This window comes from Polyodon spathula, chromosome 10, assembly GCF_017654505.1.
Source record: "Polyodon spathula isolate WHYD16114869_AA chromosome 10, ASM1765450v1, whole genome shotgun sequence".
Lineage (NCBI taxonomy): Eukaryota > Metazoa > Chordata > Actinopteri > Acipenseriformes > Polyodontidae > Polyodon > Polyodon spathula.
The window spans coordinates 16,326,634-16,349,847 of record NC_054543.1 but is presented as its reverse complement, the minus strand read 5'-3'; the positions used below and the strand labels follow the sequence as shown (position 1 = coordinate 16,349,847).

Here is a 23,214-nt window from a genome sequence, read left to right as displayed (position 1 = left end):
TAGTTTGACTAGTTTGCGGTGTTAAATTGGGGTACAATTTCTAGAATAATTTTTTTCTTACATCTGTGTTTGTTCAGCAGTGTTGAAATGGTGGGATAACATTTTCTTCCATTCCCAGACAAGTGTGTGTTTCAGAATGCAGATTTAGTATGTATGTATTTTTGTTGTGGAACAGTGCAATAAAACAGTATGTTTTCTTTTGTAGGTGTGTTGAAAAGACTGGAAGAAGAAGATTTGGATGAGAACATGAAGAAGAGACTGAAGGACTCTACTGAGACTCCAGGGGCTTTGTGGCACATTTATGGGAACAAAGATGCAGAGAAAATTAAAGACTTTCTGCAAAAGGTTACAAAAAAATAGCAACAATTTCATTGTGCTAGAAAAATAAGTTTGATCTCATCCCACACAATGTGATGCCTTATTGACCATGTGTCCTTTCAGGGCAGATTGCAAGTTTTGAAAGCAGAGTTGTGTTATTTTTTAATGTTGTAGATTTATTTATTTTTAAAACACGATTCATGATTTGTGGCTAAACTTGGTTAGAACACTCTATCACAAGTTATTGAGGGAGTCTGAATCTGGGGTTTATGTATCTTCGTTCGTTTGTATGTCAAACATTTTAACTATACATACAGTTGATCATAGGGGTCTACATTTTCATTGTTACTGATAGCACTAAATTTGTATTTACATGGGGTGTGCATGTAACTAACTTATTTATTTTTTATTTAAAAATATTCCTATTTTGGTTTTGTTTCCCTGTATCTGCACTGCAGACTGCAAAGGAGCAGGGCTTGGAGGTCCTCCAAGAACAGGATCCTATCCGTGATCAGAACTGGTATCTGACCAGAAAGCTGAGACAAAGGTTGTTTGAAGAGCATGGTGTTCAGGGCTGGACTGTTGTACAGTTTCTTGGTGATTCTGTCATTATTCCTGCAGGGGCAATTCATCAGGTGAGCTTCTACATATAGTAAGGTTTATATAGTGAATAATACCGGATAAGCCCACTGAGAATCTTGCAAGGGGGTCCATGTAGCAGAAGGACAAATGAATATGATTGCGCACTTGATTCCTTGAGACACACACAAAAAAAAATCAATTTAATACACATCCTACTACTTTAATGATGTTTTAGCATCTTAAGTACTGTAAATGCCCCCAAAATCACCCGTACCAATACTTTACAATTTGAAGTACATCTACCACAGTCAAGGTATTTTTTCCAAAATTATATTTAACACATCAAATATAAAGTTAAATGCCAAGTTGGGTGCAATAAAAATCTACTATAAAAAGTGTCGGTCTACAAATTAGCGTTACTGTTTATTGTGTTTTACTGATAGTCCCTGAAATGCAGTAATTGTTTTTATTATAATAATAATAATAATAATAATAATAATAATAACGACTAGAACTGCCAGACAGTTTTACGGCTCCCAAGCCCCAGTATCAGTACCTATCTAAGCGTGTTTAGTTCTCAGTATACCAAGTTTAAAATCAGCAACTTCAACAGTTCCACACAAGAAGATTTTTAGTTTTTTTCAAAAATGCAGCCGTCTTGTTAAACGCACAAATGCCATTTTTGAAAATGTACGTTTTACCAACACAGGCACAGTGGTTTCCAAGTTTGGAGTTAATCGAGTGAACCATTTTTAAACTGAAGCAGTTTTAAATATAAGAAGAAAATGTAGGGGTGGCAGCCATATTGTTTCACTAAACATAACCATTTTAACATATTTGTATTCCATTGTCACCGGAACGATGCCTACCAAGTTTGGAGTCTATTGTTCAGACTTTTTTTCAAATAAAAGCAGTCTGCTGTTAAGAGCGCGTTTTGGTGAAATTTGTGGTAGCAATTTTACTATTGAATTGTATCACAGCAACTTCTGCTTTGCAAGCAGGTTTGGATGGTGACAATATATGCCCAGTGTCAGATCAATCACTTGAACGGTTCCAAAGAAGATGATTTTGTGAGGTTTCAAGAAGAAATGTGTCTTATGGCCATTTCGGTTTAACACCATTTTCTTAAAAGCCAGTTGTATTGCTACAGTGTCAAGGATGATGCTTGTGAAGTTTCGAGTTAGTCAAATAAACAATTTGTCAACTGAGGCAGTTTTAAATTTCAAACTTAAACGTACACCTGGCGGCCATCTTGTTTTATAAAACTTAACCATTTTGACATATTTGTATTCCATTGTTCCTGGGACGATAACTACCAAACGGTTTTCAAAGAGCAGCAGTTTGTTGTTAGGGGTGCGTTTCGATAAAATTTGTGACAGCCATTTTGACAATAAAATTTATCACAGAAACTTTGCAAACTTGATGCAGGTTTGGATGCTGATGATATATGCCAATTGTCAGATCAAAAGCTTCACCGGTTCCCAAGAAGAAGATTTTGAAAGGTTTCTAAAAAATGCGTCAAACAGCCATTTTTGTTTTGGTCAACACAATTTTTTAAAAGTCAGTTGTATTGATACAGTATCAGGGAAGATGCTTGTTAAGTTTGGAGTTAGTCAAGTAAATCGTTTACCAACTGACGCAGGTTTAAATTTCAAATGTAAACCTGTAGTGGTGGCCAGCTTGTTTTATAAAACATCACCATTTTCACATATTTGTATCCCGTTGTCACTGGGACAATAACTACCAAGTTTGGAGTTTGTTGTTCAACGGTTTTCAAACAGCAGCAATTTGTTGTTAGGGGCGTGTTTCGATAAGATTTGTGGCAGTCATTTTGACATTAAAATTTATCACAGCAACTTCTGCTTCACAAACTTGATGCAGGTTTGGATGCTGATGATATATACCAAGTTTCAGATCGATCGCTTCACCGGTTCCCAAGAAGAAGATTTCGAATGGTTTTATCGAAAAATGCGTCACGGTGTCAATTGCAAGGATGCAGCAGCAAAATTTTTTCAGTATCTGACAGCCAATATATCCAGCTTGTTACCTGCCAAGTCAGAACCTGATCAGTCACACGGCTTCCAAGCAGCAGCAGTTAAAAGTTTTGGGAAGGAAAAAAAAATCAAACATAAAAAATCTTTAACAATAACAATCGGCTGGGAAGCCTAATAAAAGCCATATTTAGAGGAAATGGTTTGTTTTATAAAGGTCTCTGAACATAAGAAGACACAAACTTTTCAAATATATTCTTGCAACTCTGCCTTTTGTATGTACGCCATCATGCAGTAATCAGAAAGAGGAAACATTTTCTTACATTTAGTTAGTAGCCAAATAAGGACCTGTGGAATACACAATTATTTGAATTATTTTTAAAACCTGCATCTCCCAATGTTTGGCTGAGGTTGCCATAAGATATACTGCATATTTTATATATATTGGTGAATACTGAATGTGATTTCAGGGTGCTTACAGTATTTGTAAAGGAAGTTGACTTCCTTCCTTTTTGATAAAACTGACGTACTATTTTAAATTATTCTTGTGGTTTTGCAGGTGCAGAATCTTCACAGTTGCGTTCAAGTGATTAATGACTTTGTGTCTCCAGAACACGTGGTGCACTCATTTCACTTAACACAGGAACTAAGATCTTCTAAAGAAGAAGTTAACTATGAAGATAAGCTACAGGTAAGAGTGTTAAATGGGTGGGCTCTTCTGCAGTGGAAGTTTTGCCAGCATTATCAAAAGGAGTTTTACCTGATTTTTTTTTTTTTTTTTTTTTTTTTTCTTTATTGAGGAAGATGCAAGTGAGGAGTGGTAATTGGTGTTTATGTGTAATCTTTTGTATTAGTATGCATTAGTGTTACTGTTCATACAAAAAATGACTAATTAGGTTGTCAGCATTTGCTCCTTGGTAAATGAGTCTGAGAAATAAAAGGATTTTTTTTTTTTTAATAGGTCAAAAATATCTATTATCATACAGTAAAGGATGCCATTGGAAGTTTAAAAAAGTTCTGTGATGAAGAGCTTGAAGATATGGAAGAAAACTCTTGACAGTTTTTACATTTTCTCCTTATTGATCTTGAAGACTGGGGTTAGCTGTCTTTCTTCATCATATGGATGCACTAACTTTAGCATCATGAACCTACAGTACCAAGCAGACTTACGTGGTATCTGTTACCAACACCATTACAGTATAGCCCAGTGGATCACAACTGTGATTTCAATGCAAGACTAAAGATAATCTATTAAAAACGGCACTGTGCTGTGTTTTTGTATTATACTGTATAATAAGTTTGTTTAAATGAAAAAAATCAAATGATGTATTTATTTTTTAAAAGAATTATTGAGCGCTATGTTGTAGAACAAATGTAAATGTGATTTGTACAGTTTGCTAATATTAGTCTGCTACTGTTCACTACATTGAGACAGTTACTGTGAGGGAGGCTACAGACACCAGCAATCGCCTGTGCTTGGGGTACCTTTGCTGAATCGCACAGCCATATCATATCTTTTGAAAAACTAACTGCCAAACTATTGTAAACAATGTAAAGTTCTGTAATGTAAAGCAAAAATGACTAAATGAATATCACAAACACTTACATTTAAAAAAGTATTCACTGTAAAATTGAAGACAATTTACAAAAGCTGTAATTTATTCAAGACAATTGTGTTAAATTGTTATGGTGAACTTTTAAAGTTAAAATGACTTATCAAAACATATTATGCTGTGTAAATATATACATTCAATGATGTATTTTTTTAAAACATGGCTTGCTTCAAATTTGTTAAGTGCAAGTGTTACATGCTTTCTACATTTGAAGTTGAAAGGGGTTTTACATTTTCCATTAAAATGGATTTATCAAATGCTGATATTGTTTACTTTTCATCATAGTAAGCAGTGTGTTTAATCCTTGGTTAGGACATTCTTTTTAAGTTAACAAGAGTATCAGAATCCGGGGATATATGGAGGAACCCGTCTGTTAGTATGCTACAATTATATTTTTACATGAACACATGGAGGATTCAGGTCAGGGTGATCTACTTTTTTTTTATTCTATAAACTACTGACAACATTTCTCCCAAATTCCAATTAAAAATATTGTCATTTAGAGCATTTATTTGCAGAAAATGACAACTGGTCAAAATAACAAAAAAGATGCAGTGTTGTCAGACCTCAAATAATGCAAAGAAAATAAGTTCAGATTCATTTTTAAACAACACAATACTAATGTTTTAACTTAGGAAGAGTTCAGAAATCAATATTTGGTGGAATAACCCTGATTTTCAAGCACAGCTTTCATGCGTCTTGGCATGCTCTCCACCAGTCTTTCACATTGATGTTGGGTGACTTTATGCCACTCCTGGTGCAAAAATTCAAGCAGCTCGGCTTTGTTTGATGGCTTGTGACCATCCATCTTCCTCTTATCACATTCTAGAGGTTTTCAGTGGGGTTCAGGTCTGGAGATTGGGCTGGCCATGACAGGGTCTTGATCTGGTGGTCCTCCATCCACACCTTGATTGACCTGGCTGTGTGGCATGGAGCATTGTCCTGCTGGAAAAACCAATCCACAGAGTTGTGGAACATTGTCAGAGCAGAAGGAAGCAAGTTTTCTTCCAGGACAACCTTGTACTTGGCTTGATTTATGGGCCCTTCACAAAGACAAATTTGCCTGATTCCAGCCTTGCTGAAGCACCCCCAGATGAGTCAAATTTTCAGCTTTGCCCAACACCTGGTCATCTAATGGTTAGACAGAGACCTGGAGAGGCCTACAAGCCACAGTGTCTCGCACCCACTGTGAAATGTGGTGGAGGATCGGTGATGATTTGGGGGTGCTTCAGCAAGGCTGGAATTGGGCAGCTTTGACATGAATGCTCAATACTCCATGCCACACAGCCAGGTCAATCAAGGTGTGGATGGAGGACCACCAGATCAAGACCCTTTCATGGCCAGCCCAATCTCCAGACCTGAATCCCATTGAAAACCTCTGGAATGTGATCAAGAGGAAGATGGATCGTCACAAGCCATCAAACAAAGCCGAGCTGCTTGAATTTTTGTGCCAGGAGTGGCATAAAGTCACCCAACATCAATGTGAAAGACTGGTGGAGAGCATGCCAAGACGCATGAAAGCTGTGCTTGAAAATCAGGGTTATTCCACCAAATATTGATTTCTGAACTCTTCCTAAGTTAAAACATTAGTATTGTGTTGTTTAAAAATGAATCTGAACTTACTTTCTTTGCATTATTTGAGGTCTGACAACACTGCATCTTTTTTGTTATTTTGACCAGTTGTCGTTTTCTGCCAATAAATGCTCTAAATGACAATATTTTTAATTGGAATTTGGGAGAAATGTTGTCAGTAGTTTATAGAATAAAAACAAAAAAGTTCATTTTACCCAAACACATACCTATAAATAGTAAAACCAGAGAAACTGATAATTTTGCAGTGGTCTCAATTTTTTCCAGAGCTACACACACACACACACAGAGTGCCTTGCAAAAGTATTCAGACCCCTGACCAATTCTTTCATATGACTGAATTACAAATGGTACATTTAAATTTCGTTCTGTTTGATATTTTATTTTTAAACACTGAAACTCTGAATCAATTATTGTAAGGTGACATTGATTTTATGTTGGGAAATATTTTTAAGAAAAATAAAAAAAAAAATGAAATATCTTGCTTGCATAAGTATTCAACCCCTGTGCTGTGGAAGCTCCCAGTTTGCACCGATGAAAGAAATTGCCCTAACAAGGACACAATTACCTTACCATTGGCATCCACCTGTGAACCGTTAAAGTTGCTTTCACATTTTCTGGATAAAAACCCCACTGTTGAAGGATCATTGGTAAGGCTGTGAATCTGAAGGAAAATGAAGACCAAAGAGCATTCTACAGAAGTTAGAGATAGAGTAATACAAATGCATAGATTAGGGAAAGGGTACAAAATAATATCCAAGTGTTTGGATATCCCAGTGAGCACAGTTGGATCAATAATCAGGAAGAGGAAGCTGCATCACACCACCCAGGCACTGCCAAGAAAAGGCCGTCCCTCAAAACTCAGTGCTCAAACAAGGAGACTTGTGAGAGAAGCCACAGAGAGGCCAACAATCACTTTGAAGGAGCTGCAGAGTTCAGTGGCTGGGAGTGGAGTAATGGTGCACCCATCAACCATATCGAGAGCTCTGCATAACACTGGCCTGTATGGGAGGGTGGCAAGAAAGAAGCAGTTACTCAAAAAGTACCATCTGAAAGCACGTCTGGAGTTTGCCAAAAAGCATGAGGGTGACCCAGCTGCGATGTGGGAAAAGGTTTTGTTGTCAGATGAGACCAAGATAGAGCTTTTTGGCCAAAACTCAAAGCGCTATGTGTGGCGCAAACCTAACACTATCCATGCCTCAAGACACACCATCCCTACAGTGAAGTATGGTGGTGGCAGCATCATGCTGTGGGGATGCTTCTCATTAGCAGGGACTGGGCATCTTGTTACAATTGAAGGAAGAATGGATGGAGCAAAATACAGGAAAATATTGCAAGAGAATCTGCTTCAGTCTGCTAAAAAACTGAAGCTTGGGAGGAAATTCACCTTTCAGCAGGACAATGATCCCAAGCACAAGGCCAAAGCAACATTGGAGTGGCTCAAGAACAAAAAGGTGAATGTCCTACATTGGCCCAGTCGAAGTCCTGATCTCAATCCCATTGAGAATCTGTGGCACTATTTGAAAATTGCGGTCCACAAGTGTTGTCCAACCAACCTGAACAACCTGGAGCAAATCTGCCAAGAAGAATGGGCCAAAATCACTCCGACACTGTGTGCAAAGCTGGTACATACTTACCCCAAAAGACTTAAAGCTGTTATTGCAGCAAAAGGTGGCTCTACCAAATATTAATGTGTGGGGGTTGAATACTTATGCAAGCAAGATATTTCAGTTTTTTATTTTTCTTAAAAATATTTCCCAACATAAAACCAGTGTCACCTTAGAAAAATTGATTTTGAGTTTAAGTGTTTTAAAATAAAATATTGAACAGAATGAAATTTCACTGTACCATTTGTAATTCAGTAATATGAGAGAATTGGTCAGGGGTCTGAATACAGTGCCTTGCAAAAGTGTGTGTGTGTGTGTGTGTGTATGTATATATATATATATATATATATATATATATATATATATATATATATATATATATATATATATATGAGTGTATAAAACATTAGGAACACAATCCTAATATTGAGTTGCACCCACTTCTGCCCTCAGAACAGCCTCAATTCATTGGGGCATGGACTCTACAAGGTGTCGACAGTGTTCCACAGTTGTGTCAAGTTGACTGGCTGGTAGTGGATCTCTACTCCAAATAGCTCCTTCCATCTCATTCCACTGAATTAACTGGATTGAGATCTGGTGACTGGGCAGGCCACTGCAGTAAGCTGAATTCACTGTCATGTTTGTGGAACCATTCCTGGACAATCCTAGCCTTGTGGCATGTGGCATTATCCTGCTGAAAAAATCCATTAGCAGATGAATACACTGCTGCCATGAAGGGATGCACTTAATTGGCAATGATGTTCAGATATTCTGTGGCATTCAAATGTTGCTCCATTTTTATCAGGGGGCCCAATGTGTGCCATGAAAACACACCCCACACCATCACACCACCACCACCAGCCTGCAATGTTGACATGCAGCATGATGGATGCATGTACTCATGGATTTCTCCATACCGTAGTCCTCCCATCTGCGTGAGACAGCAGGAACTGGGATTCATCAGATCAGGCAATGTTTTTCTGATCTTCCAGTGTTTTTGTTCCTTAGCCCACTGCAACTGCAGTTTCTTGTGTTTTGCTGAAAGAAGTGGAACTCTGTTAGGTCGTTGGCTGCCATACCCCATTCGTGTCAAGTTATGACGAGTTGTCCATTCATTTATGGGTCTTTCGGCACGAATGTTGTACTGGCCTGTCAGTTGACTAACTGTAGCCTGTCTGTTGCTCTGCACAATTTGTGTCAGCCTCCTTTGGCTTCTTTCATCAATGAGTCGTTGGCTGGATGTCCTTTGGCTGGTGGACCATCCTTGATGCACACGGGAAACTGCTGAGTGTGAAAAACCCAGCACCATTGCAGTTCTTGACACACTCAAATCGGCGCGCCTGGCACCTACTACCGTGCCCCGTTCAAAGGCACAAATCTTTTGTCTTGCCCATTTACCCTCTGAATGGCACACATACACAATCCATGTCTCAATTGTGTTCCTCCTTTTATGTATCCTCCTTTAACCTGTCTCCCCTTCATCTACACTGATTGAAGTGGATTTAAAAGGTTAGATCATAGCTTTCACCCTTTCACCTGGATTCACCTTGTCAGTCTATTTCATGGTGTTCCTAATGTTTTGAACACTGTGTGTGTGTGTGTGTGTGTGTGTGTATATATATATATATATATATATATATATATATATATATATATATATATCAAAACTATATATTTTTATTCTGCGATATTGTAGTCAGGTAAACTTATACTGTTCTTAATCCACTTTGATTGCATAATCATACTATCACATTCCAGTAACCTGTTAGAGCTTCCATTTATTCTATTGTGTGGTGATGTTGAGCTTTGTCTTTTGGACTATTTTTTCCATCAATTAAAACCTGATTCTAAATAATTAACATGTTAGTTGCCAGACATTGATGGAAGCATTGAAGAAATTACTGGGATTGCCCACATATCATTAGTTCTCCTGCTTCAGCCCTTTTTAAGATCTTTTTTGATTTGTAATATACAATTTACCAGCTGTTCCATGCCCTTGAATTCAGATTTTAATATTTATGTACAGTACTGACTTTGATCTTTGCCCTTTGCAATTGTAATATGGAAAGAAGCAGCCTGCAGTGTGCTGATTAACTGTATGGTTGATCCCTTACTCAGGCACTACCCTCCCCTTTGATCTTAAGACATTATCTTCTGAAAGCCTAGTATTACCTCAAACGTATTCCTAGACCCAGAGTAGCATATGGGTAATCACCTTAATGAGCTCTTAGGTCATCATTGGCCTTTAATATTGCTCTTCAGTTCTTTCTTTCATGATCTGGTCCCCCTAATCTTGATATTCTATTAATCTGTATTATAATCTGTAATATACTTTATGTACCTCAGGGTACAATACACATCAGAACATAAAATAATTCACTAGAAATACCACTAGATGGCAGTAGCTCACTGCTAACACCCTGTAACATTTTTTTTTTTTGGTTCCTGGGTAGTGTTATTTCCTAATTGCTTATGCCTCAAAAGTATAGAAAATGGCTATTATTCCCCACAAACTTTGCTTTTGTGACCAGGACAGTGATGTTTTGAAATTTACCTATTTTCCAGAACATTCCAGATAGATTCAGTGCTGAGTAAACTTGGAGTAACTTCTAGAACTTTCCAGTAATATAAATAGTAGTATAAATACAGGGGCCTTAAGCCCACCAGTTCAGTTTAGTTCCAGCTGCCTAAGTGGATACATATCGGCATTTTTCTGAGATGGCATCAAGAGGCTGCAATGGTGGCATTCCTGATGGGTCTCCAAGGCGGTTTTACCAAGTTTCCCTGCTATCTTTGCCTTTGGGACAGCAGGGACACCAAGGTGCACTACCACAGGCGGGACTGGCCACAGCGGACCGAGTTCTCTGTGGGGAGGAACAACGTCAAGTGGGAGCCACTGGTGGACCTCCGGAAGGTGCTGATGCCACCACTGCACATCAAATTGGGCCTTATGAAACAATTTGTCAGAGCTCTAGATAAGGAGTCGGCAGCCTTCAAGTATCTTCAAGTCTTCTTCCCTAAGCTGTCTGAGGCAAAGGTCAAAGCCGGTGTCTTCGTCGGACCACAGATAAAGAAGATCCTGGAGTGCAATGAATTCCCCAAGAAGCTCACTAGTAAGGAGAAAGCGGCTTGGAACAGCTTTGTCGCAGTGGTTCGGGGCTTCTTGGGCAATCACAAGGCCGAAAACTATGTGGAGCTGGTTGAGACTCTGGTGAAGAACTACGGCACAATGGGCTGTAGGATGTCCCTCAAAGTCCATATCCTTGATGCTCATCTTGATAAATTCAAGGAGAACATGGGAGCATATTCGGAGGAGCAAGGCGAGCGCTTCCACCAGGATATACTGGACTTTGAACGTCATTACCAAGGACAGTATAATGAGAACGTGATGGGAGACTACATTTGGGGGCTGATTCGTGAAAGTGATTTACAGTATAATCGTAAATCTCGAAAAACTACTCACTTCTAAATCTTTTGTAGTCATTTTTGTATTACTTTAGTATAAATGCATGTTAATTTGGATTCATATGTTGTTGTTTTCTGACTTTATATGAATGAAAAGACACAAATTTGCCCGTTTTCTCATTGGAAATAGGTAAATTTCAAAATATGACTGTCCTGGTCACAAAAGCAAAGTTTGTGGGGAATAATAGCCATGTTCTATACTTTTGAGGCATAAGCAATTAGGAAATAACACTTACTACCCAGGAACAAAAATTGTGTTACATAGTGTAATTAAATATTAAACTTTTAACTGTAAACCACCTTTAAAAATATATGTGTTTACCCATCTCTACATATTTGATTTGCTAACAAGATCAAATTGTCAAGGTGTCACTAACAACTGGCTGTCCTGTTAATAAATTGTTCAGCTGTCTAGTGCTTTATAATTAGATTTAGAATAAGTAAACAACTGACCTTGAGGTATTAGGATTGTCAATGCCATTCAAACCATAAATTTACAGGAACTGAACAGGGACCAGATTTTCCACAATTATTGATTTGCAGAAGTTGTGAACAGTTGCCAGAGCACATCAGATAAATATCTATGTTACTTAACACCTTGTGCAGGTTGGTATTTTATGGTTCATATTGCCTTTTGAGGTTGTAGTTCAATGTAACACTTTACGAAGAGCAGAACTGCACTTGTGCTTTATGAACATTTAGTTAGTTGACTGAAAGAATACTAATAGTAGCTAATGTCACCAATCACTAAACCATGATGGGCCTGCTTTTCCATGAAAAGGCTTTGGAGACCTGAAACAGCAGAAGATTTGCAATTGTGCTGGTGAAGAAAGCAGCTGTATTTTCTTCTGGTGCACTGAAAAAAAAACATTAAAGGATATTGTCACAAGATACCTTGAAGACATTTTTTCAACAAGTGATCTGAATAATTTGGAAATACAGATCAGCACTCTGTTCTCTGAATGTTTTAATCTTCTATTACCTTTAAACTACTTTCTGTATAATTAAAAAAAAAATGTCACTGGTGTAGGTTATGGGAACAATCTGCTCTAAAGAACCATGTTACTGTGATTTTAACATACAGGGCTGGAAACTATTTAAATAGTGATTCCATATTGACAGTCATGAGATGCAATGTCAGGGGAAAAAAACAAAACAAAACACACAAGTGTAATGTAAAATGTCGTATTCCCAACAGCTTTAAAAAAGTCTTATTTACCAGTCTGAGCAGCCAGAATTGCTTAAACTGCATGAGATAATCTCTCAAAGATCCCACACACCTCATTAACTGTGTATATTTTCTTCAGACTCCCTAAAGAAAGATTAAAATTAACTAAGTCTTTAAATAAATTAATTCTTTATTCTTAAAGATCATACACTTACAACTAGCATTTATTCATTCATGCATCACCAAAACAAGATACATATTGTTGTTTTTTTGTTTGTGTTTTTTTTTTTTTAATTTACAGCACACAGATCTTTGTTAGATTTATATCAAGCAATAATACAAAAAAACAAAAAAACAATCTGATGTACCCTGATTACTTTGTTATGTAAACCAATCATTGATATTAAAACATTGCTGATTTGGTTCCCTCTTTATAAAACATAAATATAAGCCATTCGTACAACTGGCTCAATCAGTTGCATCACATTAAGAGCTCAAATATGTGGCACAAGTTCCAGATTAGTGCTTACAATTAGAAATGCACCCTGATATAGTTGTACTTCTGGATGATTATGCATATTAAAATGCAGTTACCTGAAAGAGTAGGTTTTTGTGGTATAAACATTACTTGTGTTCAGTAGCTGACTGATTACAGTACAAATTAACTTAGTGACTATATATCTATATATATATATATATTATATATATATATATATATATATATATATATATAAATATATATAGGTACTGGATACGCCTTTCACATAAGCCAGTAACTTGCAGTATTGACAGGAAGGCTTATAAATTGCTGCTATTGATCTCAGCTACATTTTCACCAATGCCACAGGATTCATTATTAATATCACAACCCCACTGTAGCTGTAAATACAAAATCCGAGCCCTTGTTAACATGAAAGTGGATCCCCTTTGCCTACTGTACATCCACTGTATTTAATGCAAATGTTACGCCTTCATATACCCCATTTGTGTTACTTGTGCAAAATAATGTCCAAACAAAGTGTCACAACAATTGAATACACGCTCAATATAAGTAAAAATGTGTGACATGCAGACAGACAACTGTCCCTTGCCTCAATATTCTGATACAATCAATAACCTGTGCTAAAGAATGCTACTAGCAATTTTTACAACTGAATAAAAGGTTCTCTGGATTCACTAGCAATACTCTGAAGCATGACATATGAACAGACACCAAGCTCCCAATATCGTTGAGCTGGGAAGGATCCTCAGCTGGCGATACAAATTATGATTTTAAAGTAAAGAATGCTACTATAGTTTAATCAAGGCATTCAAAGGGCCCAAGGCTACTTTTACATATCACAGTATAAAAGGGCTTTTATTGCAGCATGGGTTATTAGATTATATTATAAGAGGTGAATTTTAATTACAGTACATCGTTAGATGTTGGGACCTCTAAGTGTTTATTTAAACCAACACAAGATCACCTCATTAATAAATTCCAGGCCACTAAGAGATTACTGTAGTGCTGCATCAAATATAGGGTTGCCAACTATCTGGTGTTAAAGGAATTTGTACAGTGTCCAGTCTGAACTACTGACCGGACAGTAAAAGTCCAGTTCTTGCAAATCTTGCTTACTCACTGTTCATTGCTGTTTGGGTATTTCCACTCTCAGCCAGTCCTCTCAACGCTCCACTGAGCAAAATTATTTTTATTTATTTTCTTGTTTGTTTTTATTATCGGTCCATTAAATTTAATAACTACACTGAAATCTATTCTGTGTTATTTTTTCCATTCACAGCTTAGCAGGATATGATTACTGAGCATTTATATTTTAAAAAAATCGCATACAGCCCCATCCCAGATCACTTCACTCGCAATCTCAGGTTTTGTGGGACCGCTATGCTGGCATTGCTAATTTTGTAAAAATGGAAAGTTGGCAACCCTAATCACAGAGGGGCTTACTACAAATTCCAGTTACCTCATTTAATTACGTGGCATAACCAATTTCAGTCACTGATACATCTGTGTAAATGTAGCAACCAGTACATTTAGAAGGAAGTAAAAGGAATATCAGAAACAGACTCTTCTTTCACAACCCCCACCCACAACACCCTTACTTCTGCTCCCCAAACATGCACATAACCCGAACAGCACACCTTTTCATTTTCTTAGAACATCAGTAGGGAACTATGCTTTCACAGGACAAGGGTATAATGTGACTCCAGGTTTCACCCACTGCAAGCCCGATGGAATGTCCGCTTGGGATTCACATCTAGAATTCTACAAGACAGCCACACAAGCTTTTTTCTTAGCAAAGGCACATATCCCTCTAAGATTTTAACCAGTACAGCTGCAGTAAATTTAGAGTATTCAATTAATGGAGTACTGTAAAAATTATGCTTGATTGTGTCAAACAATCTGCAGGGTAGCCACTGAACTCTGAACATTGGGCTTTGAGCACCGAAAACCCTTTTTCTTGTCTTTACTGTGCTAGTTTGTCCCTGGCACTCTTCATGTTCATTAGCTCTTGAAGTTCAGTCTGAATGTCTTCCGGAAGCTCTAAAGGAGGGAGATCATCCAGTGAAATGTCTTGACTGGGCATTTCTAGAGGAGGAAGATTAGGTATTGGAATGTCCTTTGCCTTCCTGTCGTCAGAGGGCTGAGGCAGTCCCCACAGCTCAGACTTCTCTACAAAGTCAGTATCAGCATAGGGCTCCTTCTCTAGTGGGGCTTTTTTCAGCCTTGCATTTTCAGCTTTGAGCTGCTGGTTCTCCTGTGTAACTTTCTCGTTTTCAGCTAGAAGGAAGTCCACCAGCTTTTTCAGATCGGCGATGGCAGTCTCTTGTTCTTCTAGTCTAGTCTTGTCATCCTTGAGGGCTTTGCTCCCTGTGCAGGTCTCCAAAGCAGCCCCTTTGTTCTTGAGTAAGTACAGCCAAGTGTCGTACTCACGCTCCACAGGTCCGAACCGCTCCAGAGCTGAGCCCAGGGCTTTGTGGCCACCGTCCGTTTCTGTCAAGGAGGGTTTTGGAGAACACAGGGGATATGCAGCTACATCTCTGTCTGCTGGGGTTAGGGTGTGATTATGGACTCTCTTCCCTTCTCTTTTGGCCCGTTTCCACTTCTCTTCAATCAGTCGCTGCTGTCTGATATGACTGTCCCTTTGTAATTCCAGTGACAAGTGAGCCTGTGAATAAAAAAACAACAACATATATTTAATGCATTCATGTCATCAGTCACTTGTATTTACTGAAACATAAAAGCATGTGTCTGAAAAGCTTAAAATAATAATAAAATAATATAGGTAGAACAATACGTAGAGAGATGCAATGAATGACAATGAAACAAGCATTACTCAAAAACCTGCTCCTACCTGCTCAGACTGCGTCAGCTTCATGGCTTCATTCAGCAAATCTGAATCAAACAGTGGAAATAAAGATAATGAATAATATTACTAATAATCCAAGGCATATATTTACACACACTGTTAAAACAAAGCCTACTTACTCTTAAAGCTTCTTGTATAGTACATTTACATACACGTCTATAATAAGTTTAAGGTTGTCATTAATCTTAAAAAAAAAAAAAAAAACTCCATAAACAAAGGAAATACAGTAATAGTAACCTGAAATACACAGCTTTTTTTTTTTTTTTAAAGCATGTTCCCTACCCATTATTTAAATCAAAATAGATGCTGTTTAGCTATAAGAGAGCTGTATATGTAAGCAATGTGATTACAGAACTTGCAGTAAAACCTACATTGATCCCCAAATGACAATTAGTGAAGCAACACTTATTAAAATCTAGGTTCATAGCATGGTTGACTTTAGTAGTGACAACAGTGTGTGCTCTACTTGGCAAGCAGGCTGGGATATTCCCTCGAGTGTTGGACAACACCCAGCCAACCCCATGACTTGAACCCCAGGGTGCCTACAGCACAGCAGGGGCCTCACAGAAATCCAGGCTTCCATGGGAGATAATTACACTTTGTAGACATCATTTTCACAAAACATCCAGTGCATTCCACACTTTAAAATAAGCTGCACGACAAGGTAACAGTTTTGGCTCTGCACTGATCTTTCATATTGCAGCACCGTTCATTAAACAATGTTTTAATATCAGTGCATAAAATGTGTATTTTAGTATAGTATAAATTTCAAGGTACGGACATCATTTGCGATCATACATGACTGTGTTAATCCAGTTTCCTTTTCACTCTATAAAAAATTAAAACAACCTGGTTTTGACATTAAATGTGCAAATTAGGGGCGTCAATCAATTCAAGTTTGAAAACTAGTGTTTTCTTCCACAAACAAATACTGTATAAATGTAGTCTACAATGATGTAGTACCTAATAAAAGTAACACCACTCTATAATTTATTCTTTCTTACTTTTAAGAAAAAAATCTATGACAAGCTTCTCATTTTTGGTTTTAAGGATATTAATCATTAAACAGTATCCAACATCTCTAGTGCAATCATAACCAGTAATATAAAAATCATTAATGAAACGAATGACCTAACCTTGAGCTTTCTTATGGCAAGCGATGGCTTCTTCATACTTCCCAGCTGCCAACAACCGGTCTGCCTTCCTGCTCTGTTGATGAGCCTGCAAATGAAACTTGTCATCAGAGCACAGTGCAAAATGCCTCAATTTATGACAACTCTAAAAGATAACAGTTTTAAAAAACAATTTACACCTGCAGTACCTTCAAATATGTTGTTAAGCTCTAGAGATGCTTGCTGTAAATTTTACATTATGTATTGGGCTGCACTGACATTTTCATTTCCCCTTATTTTTTATTTCATTACTGAAGCACTATAGACATAATACAAAAACATATTTAGTACATATTGGATTTTAAATGGTCTGAAATGAATAACTTCAGCTGTACTGAACGAAAGAGCAAATTATCACATTTGCTTTGCCTAGGGATGAAACAGTAGTAAATTTCCACAATACGAATAGTTGCGAGCCCACTCTTTCACGATACACCGATTATCACGATAGTAGCCATTGTTTTTCAATTACTTCTTTAACTGAATTAAAAAAAAAAAGTTGTGTCTTTTTTTCTCTGTGGGATATGGTCTGCAACTCGAGGAAGCTACAGACTTTAAAAAAAGAGCAAGATTCTAGCAAAAATGAAAAAACTTACAAGCACATAGCTGGAAGAAAAATAATCTTGTCCTTATATTACCATCATTAATAGTTGCAAAATGACCCCTTTAAGTCTGTCAAAATGGGACTGCAAGCTTTTCCTCCTCCAAATACAAATTGTATTTATTTAAATGTACTTAGAAACAGTATATAATTACAAAATATGAAGCATCTGTATTTCTTTCAATGCATTTAAAGTACTTGCTTTACACACATACTGCTAACTACTCTCGATTTTTTTTCAAATAGTCTGCAAAATAAATAAATAATTTTGTACTACACAGCCTATAGTATGGATTAGTTATCAACTTTACCTGAGGTAGCCTGTTTGTCTGGTGGATTAAGTACGGAAGGGCATGTGTGAAGTTGTGTGTACACCCTACGGTACTGTATTTCCCCACTATATATTTATTTTGTAGTGAAGGTACACACTAGGGCTGTCAGTTAAGCCTCAAAATTGCAATCGATTAATTAGGCACACAAAATATAATCTTTCTATTAGCTCCTCCAGGTCTGTGGTAGTAATGCATGGACAGTGAACTTTGTCTTTGCTTCCTTTTCTGTATCTTTTCATTATCAACAAAAATACATGATTGTCATTTTTAAATGCTTGGTCACTAACAAGGCTAACATTGCAGGTTATGTCAGCTCTATTTACAGAGCGATTGAGACCAGATCAGAGGCTTCATTCATTGTAATTAATTAAAAACCTTATTAATTAAAAAATTAAAAACCTCCAGTTTAATATTTACAAGAAATAGAACTTTGTTTGAGGCACTATTTTTTCTCCACAGCAGAAGGAGAGATATATATTTTAAAATAAATAACTTTTTTTTTTTGTTTTAATTGTATCCGTTTTATAAGCTGGATAACACACTCTAGGGCATGCGCGTTGTGTTGTATTAACAAACAACTTTGCATCGTGCCTCCAACCCAACTACAGCAGTTTAATGTAACACAACGCAAGCCTGTCATGTTATACCTTACTTTACAAGCTGCTGTGTTGAGTGAGTGCGCGCGAGCGCAAAACACAAAAACTCCTCAGTAAACAATGCATTTTAGACACTCCAAAACTAGATGACAGAGTTTAGAACTTTTTTTAACTTGGAGGTATTCTCCATGTATGCATTTTCTTTCTGCTTCTGTAGCTCAGTTTAAGGTCTTTTGGGTTTGCAATGGGATCTATAAACTATGCTGCTGCTTCCTTTCTGTAAATATGTAACCTTTCCACAGACCACTTGAAGGGAGCCAGCAGACCACAGATTGTGAACCACTGATCGAATGTAATTGAGAAATAGTGATACTTTCTTTACATGCTATATCGTATTGTAGTAGAGGTATGTATTGTGATACAAGACTAAAAGCACAACACTGTAGTTGATAAAGTGGTTCTTGAATGAAGAATAACTATGTTCTGTTGGTATGAATACATTTCACTTTTGTCTTAACAGGTCTGTCATTAAATAATTATTTGATCTTACTAGGCATTATACAAGTAGCTTATCAGGACCATCACACGTATCGCGATACATATTGTATCGTGACCTGCATGTCACGTATTCTATCATGACTTTAGTTTATCATTACATCCCTAAATGTAATACACTGTTTTATAAAAACTATTCAGTCGATTAGAAGACGTAAATATATTTGACTATTCACCTGGATTTTGAAATAAATTTCTAGCATAAAAGCACTGCTTGTGGAATGAATGTGTTGTTTACTCATAACCTCATGCTGCTGCAAACAGTAGTAGGATCATGTCGGTTTAGGTGTACAGAAAAAACTACATTTTTTCACATTTAAAAAATCTAATGTGTCAACGAACTGCAGTCAGCCTCATTAAAAACAAAGACGCGCATACTGAATGAAATTAGTGGGTTTAAAGTTTGAAACATTTCACAGCAGTAAACAAAACTGAAGCATTTACACTTGACAGCAGTATTAGGAACAAACTGGACAGGTAAAACAAAGGGCTGCAATTACCTGGACTCAATAAAGCATGTAGGGGCTACTGTTAGACATTTATATGTGCAGCGTTGTGCTTTTCAATAAGAATGCTAGGTGCTTAAAGCAGATTTCACTATTGAAATGCATCTTGTTACTTTCAATGTACGGGTCACTGTGAAGGAAATCAGCAATCCTGACTGCTTACACCCCTGCTTAGTCCTGTTACTTGAAGTTATGAATAAACTGGATCGTCGACTGGTAAAATAGAGTGCACAGATGGATAAACTATGGAAGGATGTTGTAAACAGACACCATATAATCATAATGTAGCGTTAAACTCCCAGCACTATACCTGATAAAAGGTTATTTCCGAACAGTGTCAAAACATGCCGAGGTTTATTGTCTACAGTGTTTGCACAAGAAAGTTTGACCTAGTCAACCAGATTCCAACTGACATGTCAGTGCAACCCAGGAACCTGCAGATCACACAATCAGCTTTTAAACATCATCATTAAACTAGCATGTTACTTACATTCTATTAATTGACCATGTGAACTGTAAACAACGTGTTGCACGTGCTCGGGACTGTGAGTCAATAAGCAGTGTTGAAAGGTGGAGTTTCAGCCCTGTCAGTCTCTCGAAGAACAGAATGTGAAAGTTTGGGTTAAACAAGAATGAGTCATGTTTAACCGGAATAAAAAAAAAAAAGTGTTTTCTCTCTTCTGTTTTTCAGAAATATAGAATACAAATAGGTGGCCTCTGTAGATAAAGCTGCCTTGGCTGTGTGTGGGGGTTGGGAGTTTGTTTTTACATGCTGCCGGTATTGTTAGGAAAGATTGCTCAACACACTTGTTTTCAACATGTGCATGACATTGTTACTCACTCAATGAGCGTCTCACTGGATAAGAAGAAGGGGCTTGCTTGTTTTCACTTGTGTTTTTAGCTTTAATACACACACACATTTTAAAAACTTGAAAATAATCATGATATGGCACTAATGAGCAAAACTGTATCTGCATTATTATGTTTTAAATAAATACTCCCTATTAGGGAATATACAACTCTCCCTGAAGACAGTGTGTCACAGTGGACAAGAATAAAAACCTGACCCTAACCCTCGACACACTATGATAGACGACTGATCGCAGTAGATGCTTCTCGTATCTAAAACTGCATTTCCTGAAGGAATTACAGGTGATGTATTAAAAGAATTGTCACGCATCCCCACAAAACAATGTAATCTTGGAGCATTTAAATACAATGGTTGCACACTTGCTACTGGTTATGGCTTTATGGTTTTAGTTCTTGCTGTAAGCAATTTAAGAATTGTAAATTCAGCAAAAGATGTGAAATCAAAAGGGCTAATATTCTCATTCAAACAATAACAGCATCATTGCACATGTTCTCTGCATTTCATACCTCATCGCTGGACTTTGCTGTTTTCAACTGCGTCCATCACACACCTGCTTCTGCTGCCTCCGACTAAGGATGGCTACTGATTCATCTTCCCTGCCGGTGTGAGCAGCCACGTGTAACAACATTGGGAAAGGACTCTGGCAGTTTTGGGGCTGTTATGTGTTGTGTTATTTTATTAGTTAGTTAGTTGTGTATTTTAAATGCTTATAATTCTTCATTTGCTTTTTATGTCTGCTATACCTTCTCATCTGGCATTTCTCTCCATATCCTATTTATTTCAGTATTTTATTTTTCCTTCTAGTAAGAAAAATGTTAAAATGTTTAATTTAGTATGTTTATATTTTGTTTAATTTCTGCAAGTCAGGTTGTATAAAAAGTGTCTGCTAAATAATAATAATAATAATAATAATAATAAATAATAATAATAATAAAATATGCACTTCAAAAACACCTAATCAAAGTAACTAAGAAACAAAATGAAGCACAGCAGGCAAACTTCTTGGCATTTTAAGTCCTCTAATTGCACTGGTAAAGGCCAAGGTCGAAGAATGCAGTAAACAGACACCAATAATGTCAATTTAATCATTATACTGCAGTTTTATTTGTGTTCCATAAATCTGAGCTATGTCTATAATCGCTAACAAATGGCTGCAAGAAAATACTGTAATACACTGTAAAACAGTTATTATATATATATATATATATATATATATATATATATATATATATATATATATATATTAGTGAACAGCGTCTAATTTCAGCGAAGAATTTAAGAATTCACCGACAAAAACGCGTATTTGCGCATAGCAGTCGAAAAATGAAAAACATAAATTATTTAAACAAGTCGTCGTCAGACAAGCACTGTTCACGCAAGGTCTTACCCAAAAGTGAAAAAAAAAAAAAACACATCCAACAACTAATTTTCATATATAGCCAACATAATATTTGTACAGCATGGTTCAATTGTATACATCCTTTTTATTATAAGCAGGGTGTAAATAAAACTAATATTTTTGTCGTTATTGTGGCAGTGTGATTTAGTGAATTCATAATTGTGTAATAAATAGGATTTCTGGGTGACTGTTACCTCCTGTATATTAGGCTTTACCACAAACAACCCGTATTGGTTTCCCAGGTTGTTTATATGCCATTGAGGTTGCTTTAGCCCCTTCTTGAGACTTCTTTTCAGTATGTCACTGTTCGCGAATCACAGTCCTGCTATTTAATGCAGAATGTCATCAGCAAGCTCCACTGTAGCTCATACAAGAAAAACTAATGGGGCTTGCATCAAAAGAATGTAACTACAGGTATTCTACCCAGCTGGGTTAAAATAATCACTTGCAATTTATGCATCTTGTTCATACTAGGGTGTGTGTGTGTGTGTGTGTGTGTGTGTGTGTGTGTGTGTGTGTGTGTGTGTGGCACGTTCTAACGTTTTACAGTGAACACATGTAAATAAACCACATTTCAGTCCTCGGCCAAATATAGTCTTTGACGTTTCTCTAAACAACATTTAGTGTTAACCACGTCATGCACCCGGGTACCGAATACTCTAGGTGCTCCCTCGGAAATGCATTTGTATCTAACCAGCAAAACAAACGTGTGTGGATGTTGCCAGAATCATTTGATGAAATGCCTAGCCGTGAAAATAAATGACTACGTGTCAATTACAGTTTAAGGTATATAAATACGTTTGTACTTCTGACAACAATACTAAATTCGGGGAGGTAAGTGAATCATACTTTGCTGAAATAACCGAACACGGCGAGAAATAAAACGCGGCTAAAGAGTTGCTAATCCGATCATAGCGGATATGTGTGTAGGTCGTATCTTGTTCACTGAAATGTCTTTTGTTTCGTCTCCTTCAAGACGAGGGGGGTTAGTGCAGTCTGTAGACAAACATCAACAAAACTTACGAGATTCAGAGGACTTTCCATCACCTCCATCGGTTTTAAACAGTCTTCACGCCTGGTAGCCGCATGGGAGGCACACCTTTGTCCTGGAGATGGTCATCTGTACCTGCCAGTTACTCCTCGGGAAGAGTCCGCCTCGTATTACGGGATTATAGTGATAAGTGTAGATAAACACACAGCAACTTCTCCACCATCAGCTACACAGCACGGTGACGTCGCCGAGCCTCCTTCCTTCCTGCTCGTACTCAGAAAACTCGCTCGCTTGGGAGGAGATCCCGCGATAACTCAACGGTGCACGTATGCGTCCAACAGTTAAAGCCGCAGTGTTCGTTTGCTATGTATTATAATAACATGTATTATTCTCACTACATTCGTTCGGAGTTCTGCCTTTAGTACACTGAAACCAATTAGCAGTTACCATGCAAAAGCACGTTACCACAGTGTATCACTTTGTTACATG

General features: G+C 37.3%; 2 protein-coding genes across 2 annotated transcripts in view; one reads left to right on the top strand and one right to left on the bottom strand.

The window, feature by feature from the left end:
- LOC121321668 (probable JmjC domain-containing histone demethylation protein 2C) overlaps positions 1 to 4,765 on the top strand; it is a 112,116-nt gene extending 107,351 nt beyond the window's left edge. Inside the window, exons 23-26 of the mRNA XM_041260659.1 lie at positions 206 to 345; positions 777 to 953; positions 3,451 to 3,582; positions 3,853 to 4,765. Coding sequence (XP_041116593.1) covers positions 206 to 345; positions 777 to 953; positions 3,451 to 3,582; positions 3,853 to 3,948 — 545 coding nt within the window. The 3' untranslated portion in view covers positions 3,949 to 4,765. The remainder of the gene's footprint in view (positions 1 to 205; positions 346 to 776; positions 954 to 3,450; positions 3,583 to 3,852) is intronic.
- Positions 4,766 to 12,506: 7,741 nt separating this feature from the next.
- LOC121321882 (nuclear receptor-binding factor 2-like) lies at positions 12,507 to 22,990 on the bottom strand. The gene is made up of 4 exons (XM_041261207.1): positions 22,758 to 22,990; positions 16,839 to 16,923; positions 15,688 to 15,728; positions 12,507 to 15,501 (listed from the first exon to the last, which is right to left on the bottom strand). The coding sequence occupies exons 1-4, from the start codon at positions 22,785 to 22,787 to the stop codon at positions 14,800 to 14,802; spliced, it is 858 nt and encodes a 285-aa protein (XP_041117141.1). The 5' UTR covers positions 22,788 to 22,990; the 3' UTR covers positions 12,507 to 14,799.
- Between the last annotated feature and the right edge of the window lie 224 nt (positions 22,991 to 23,214).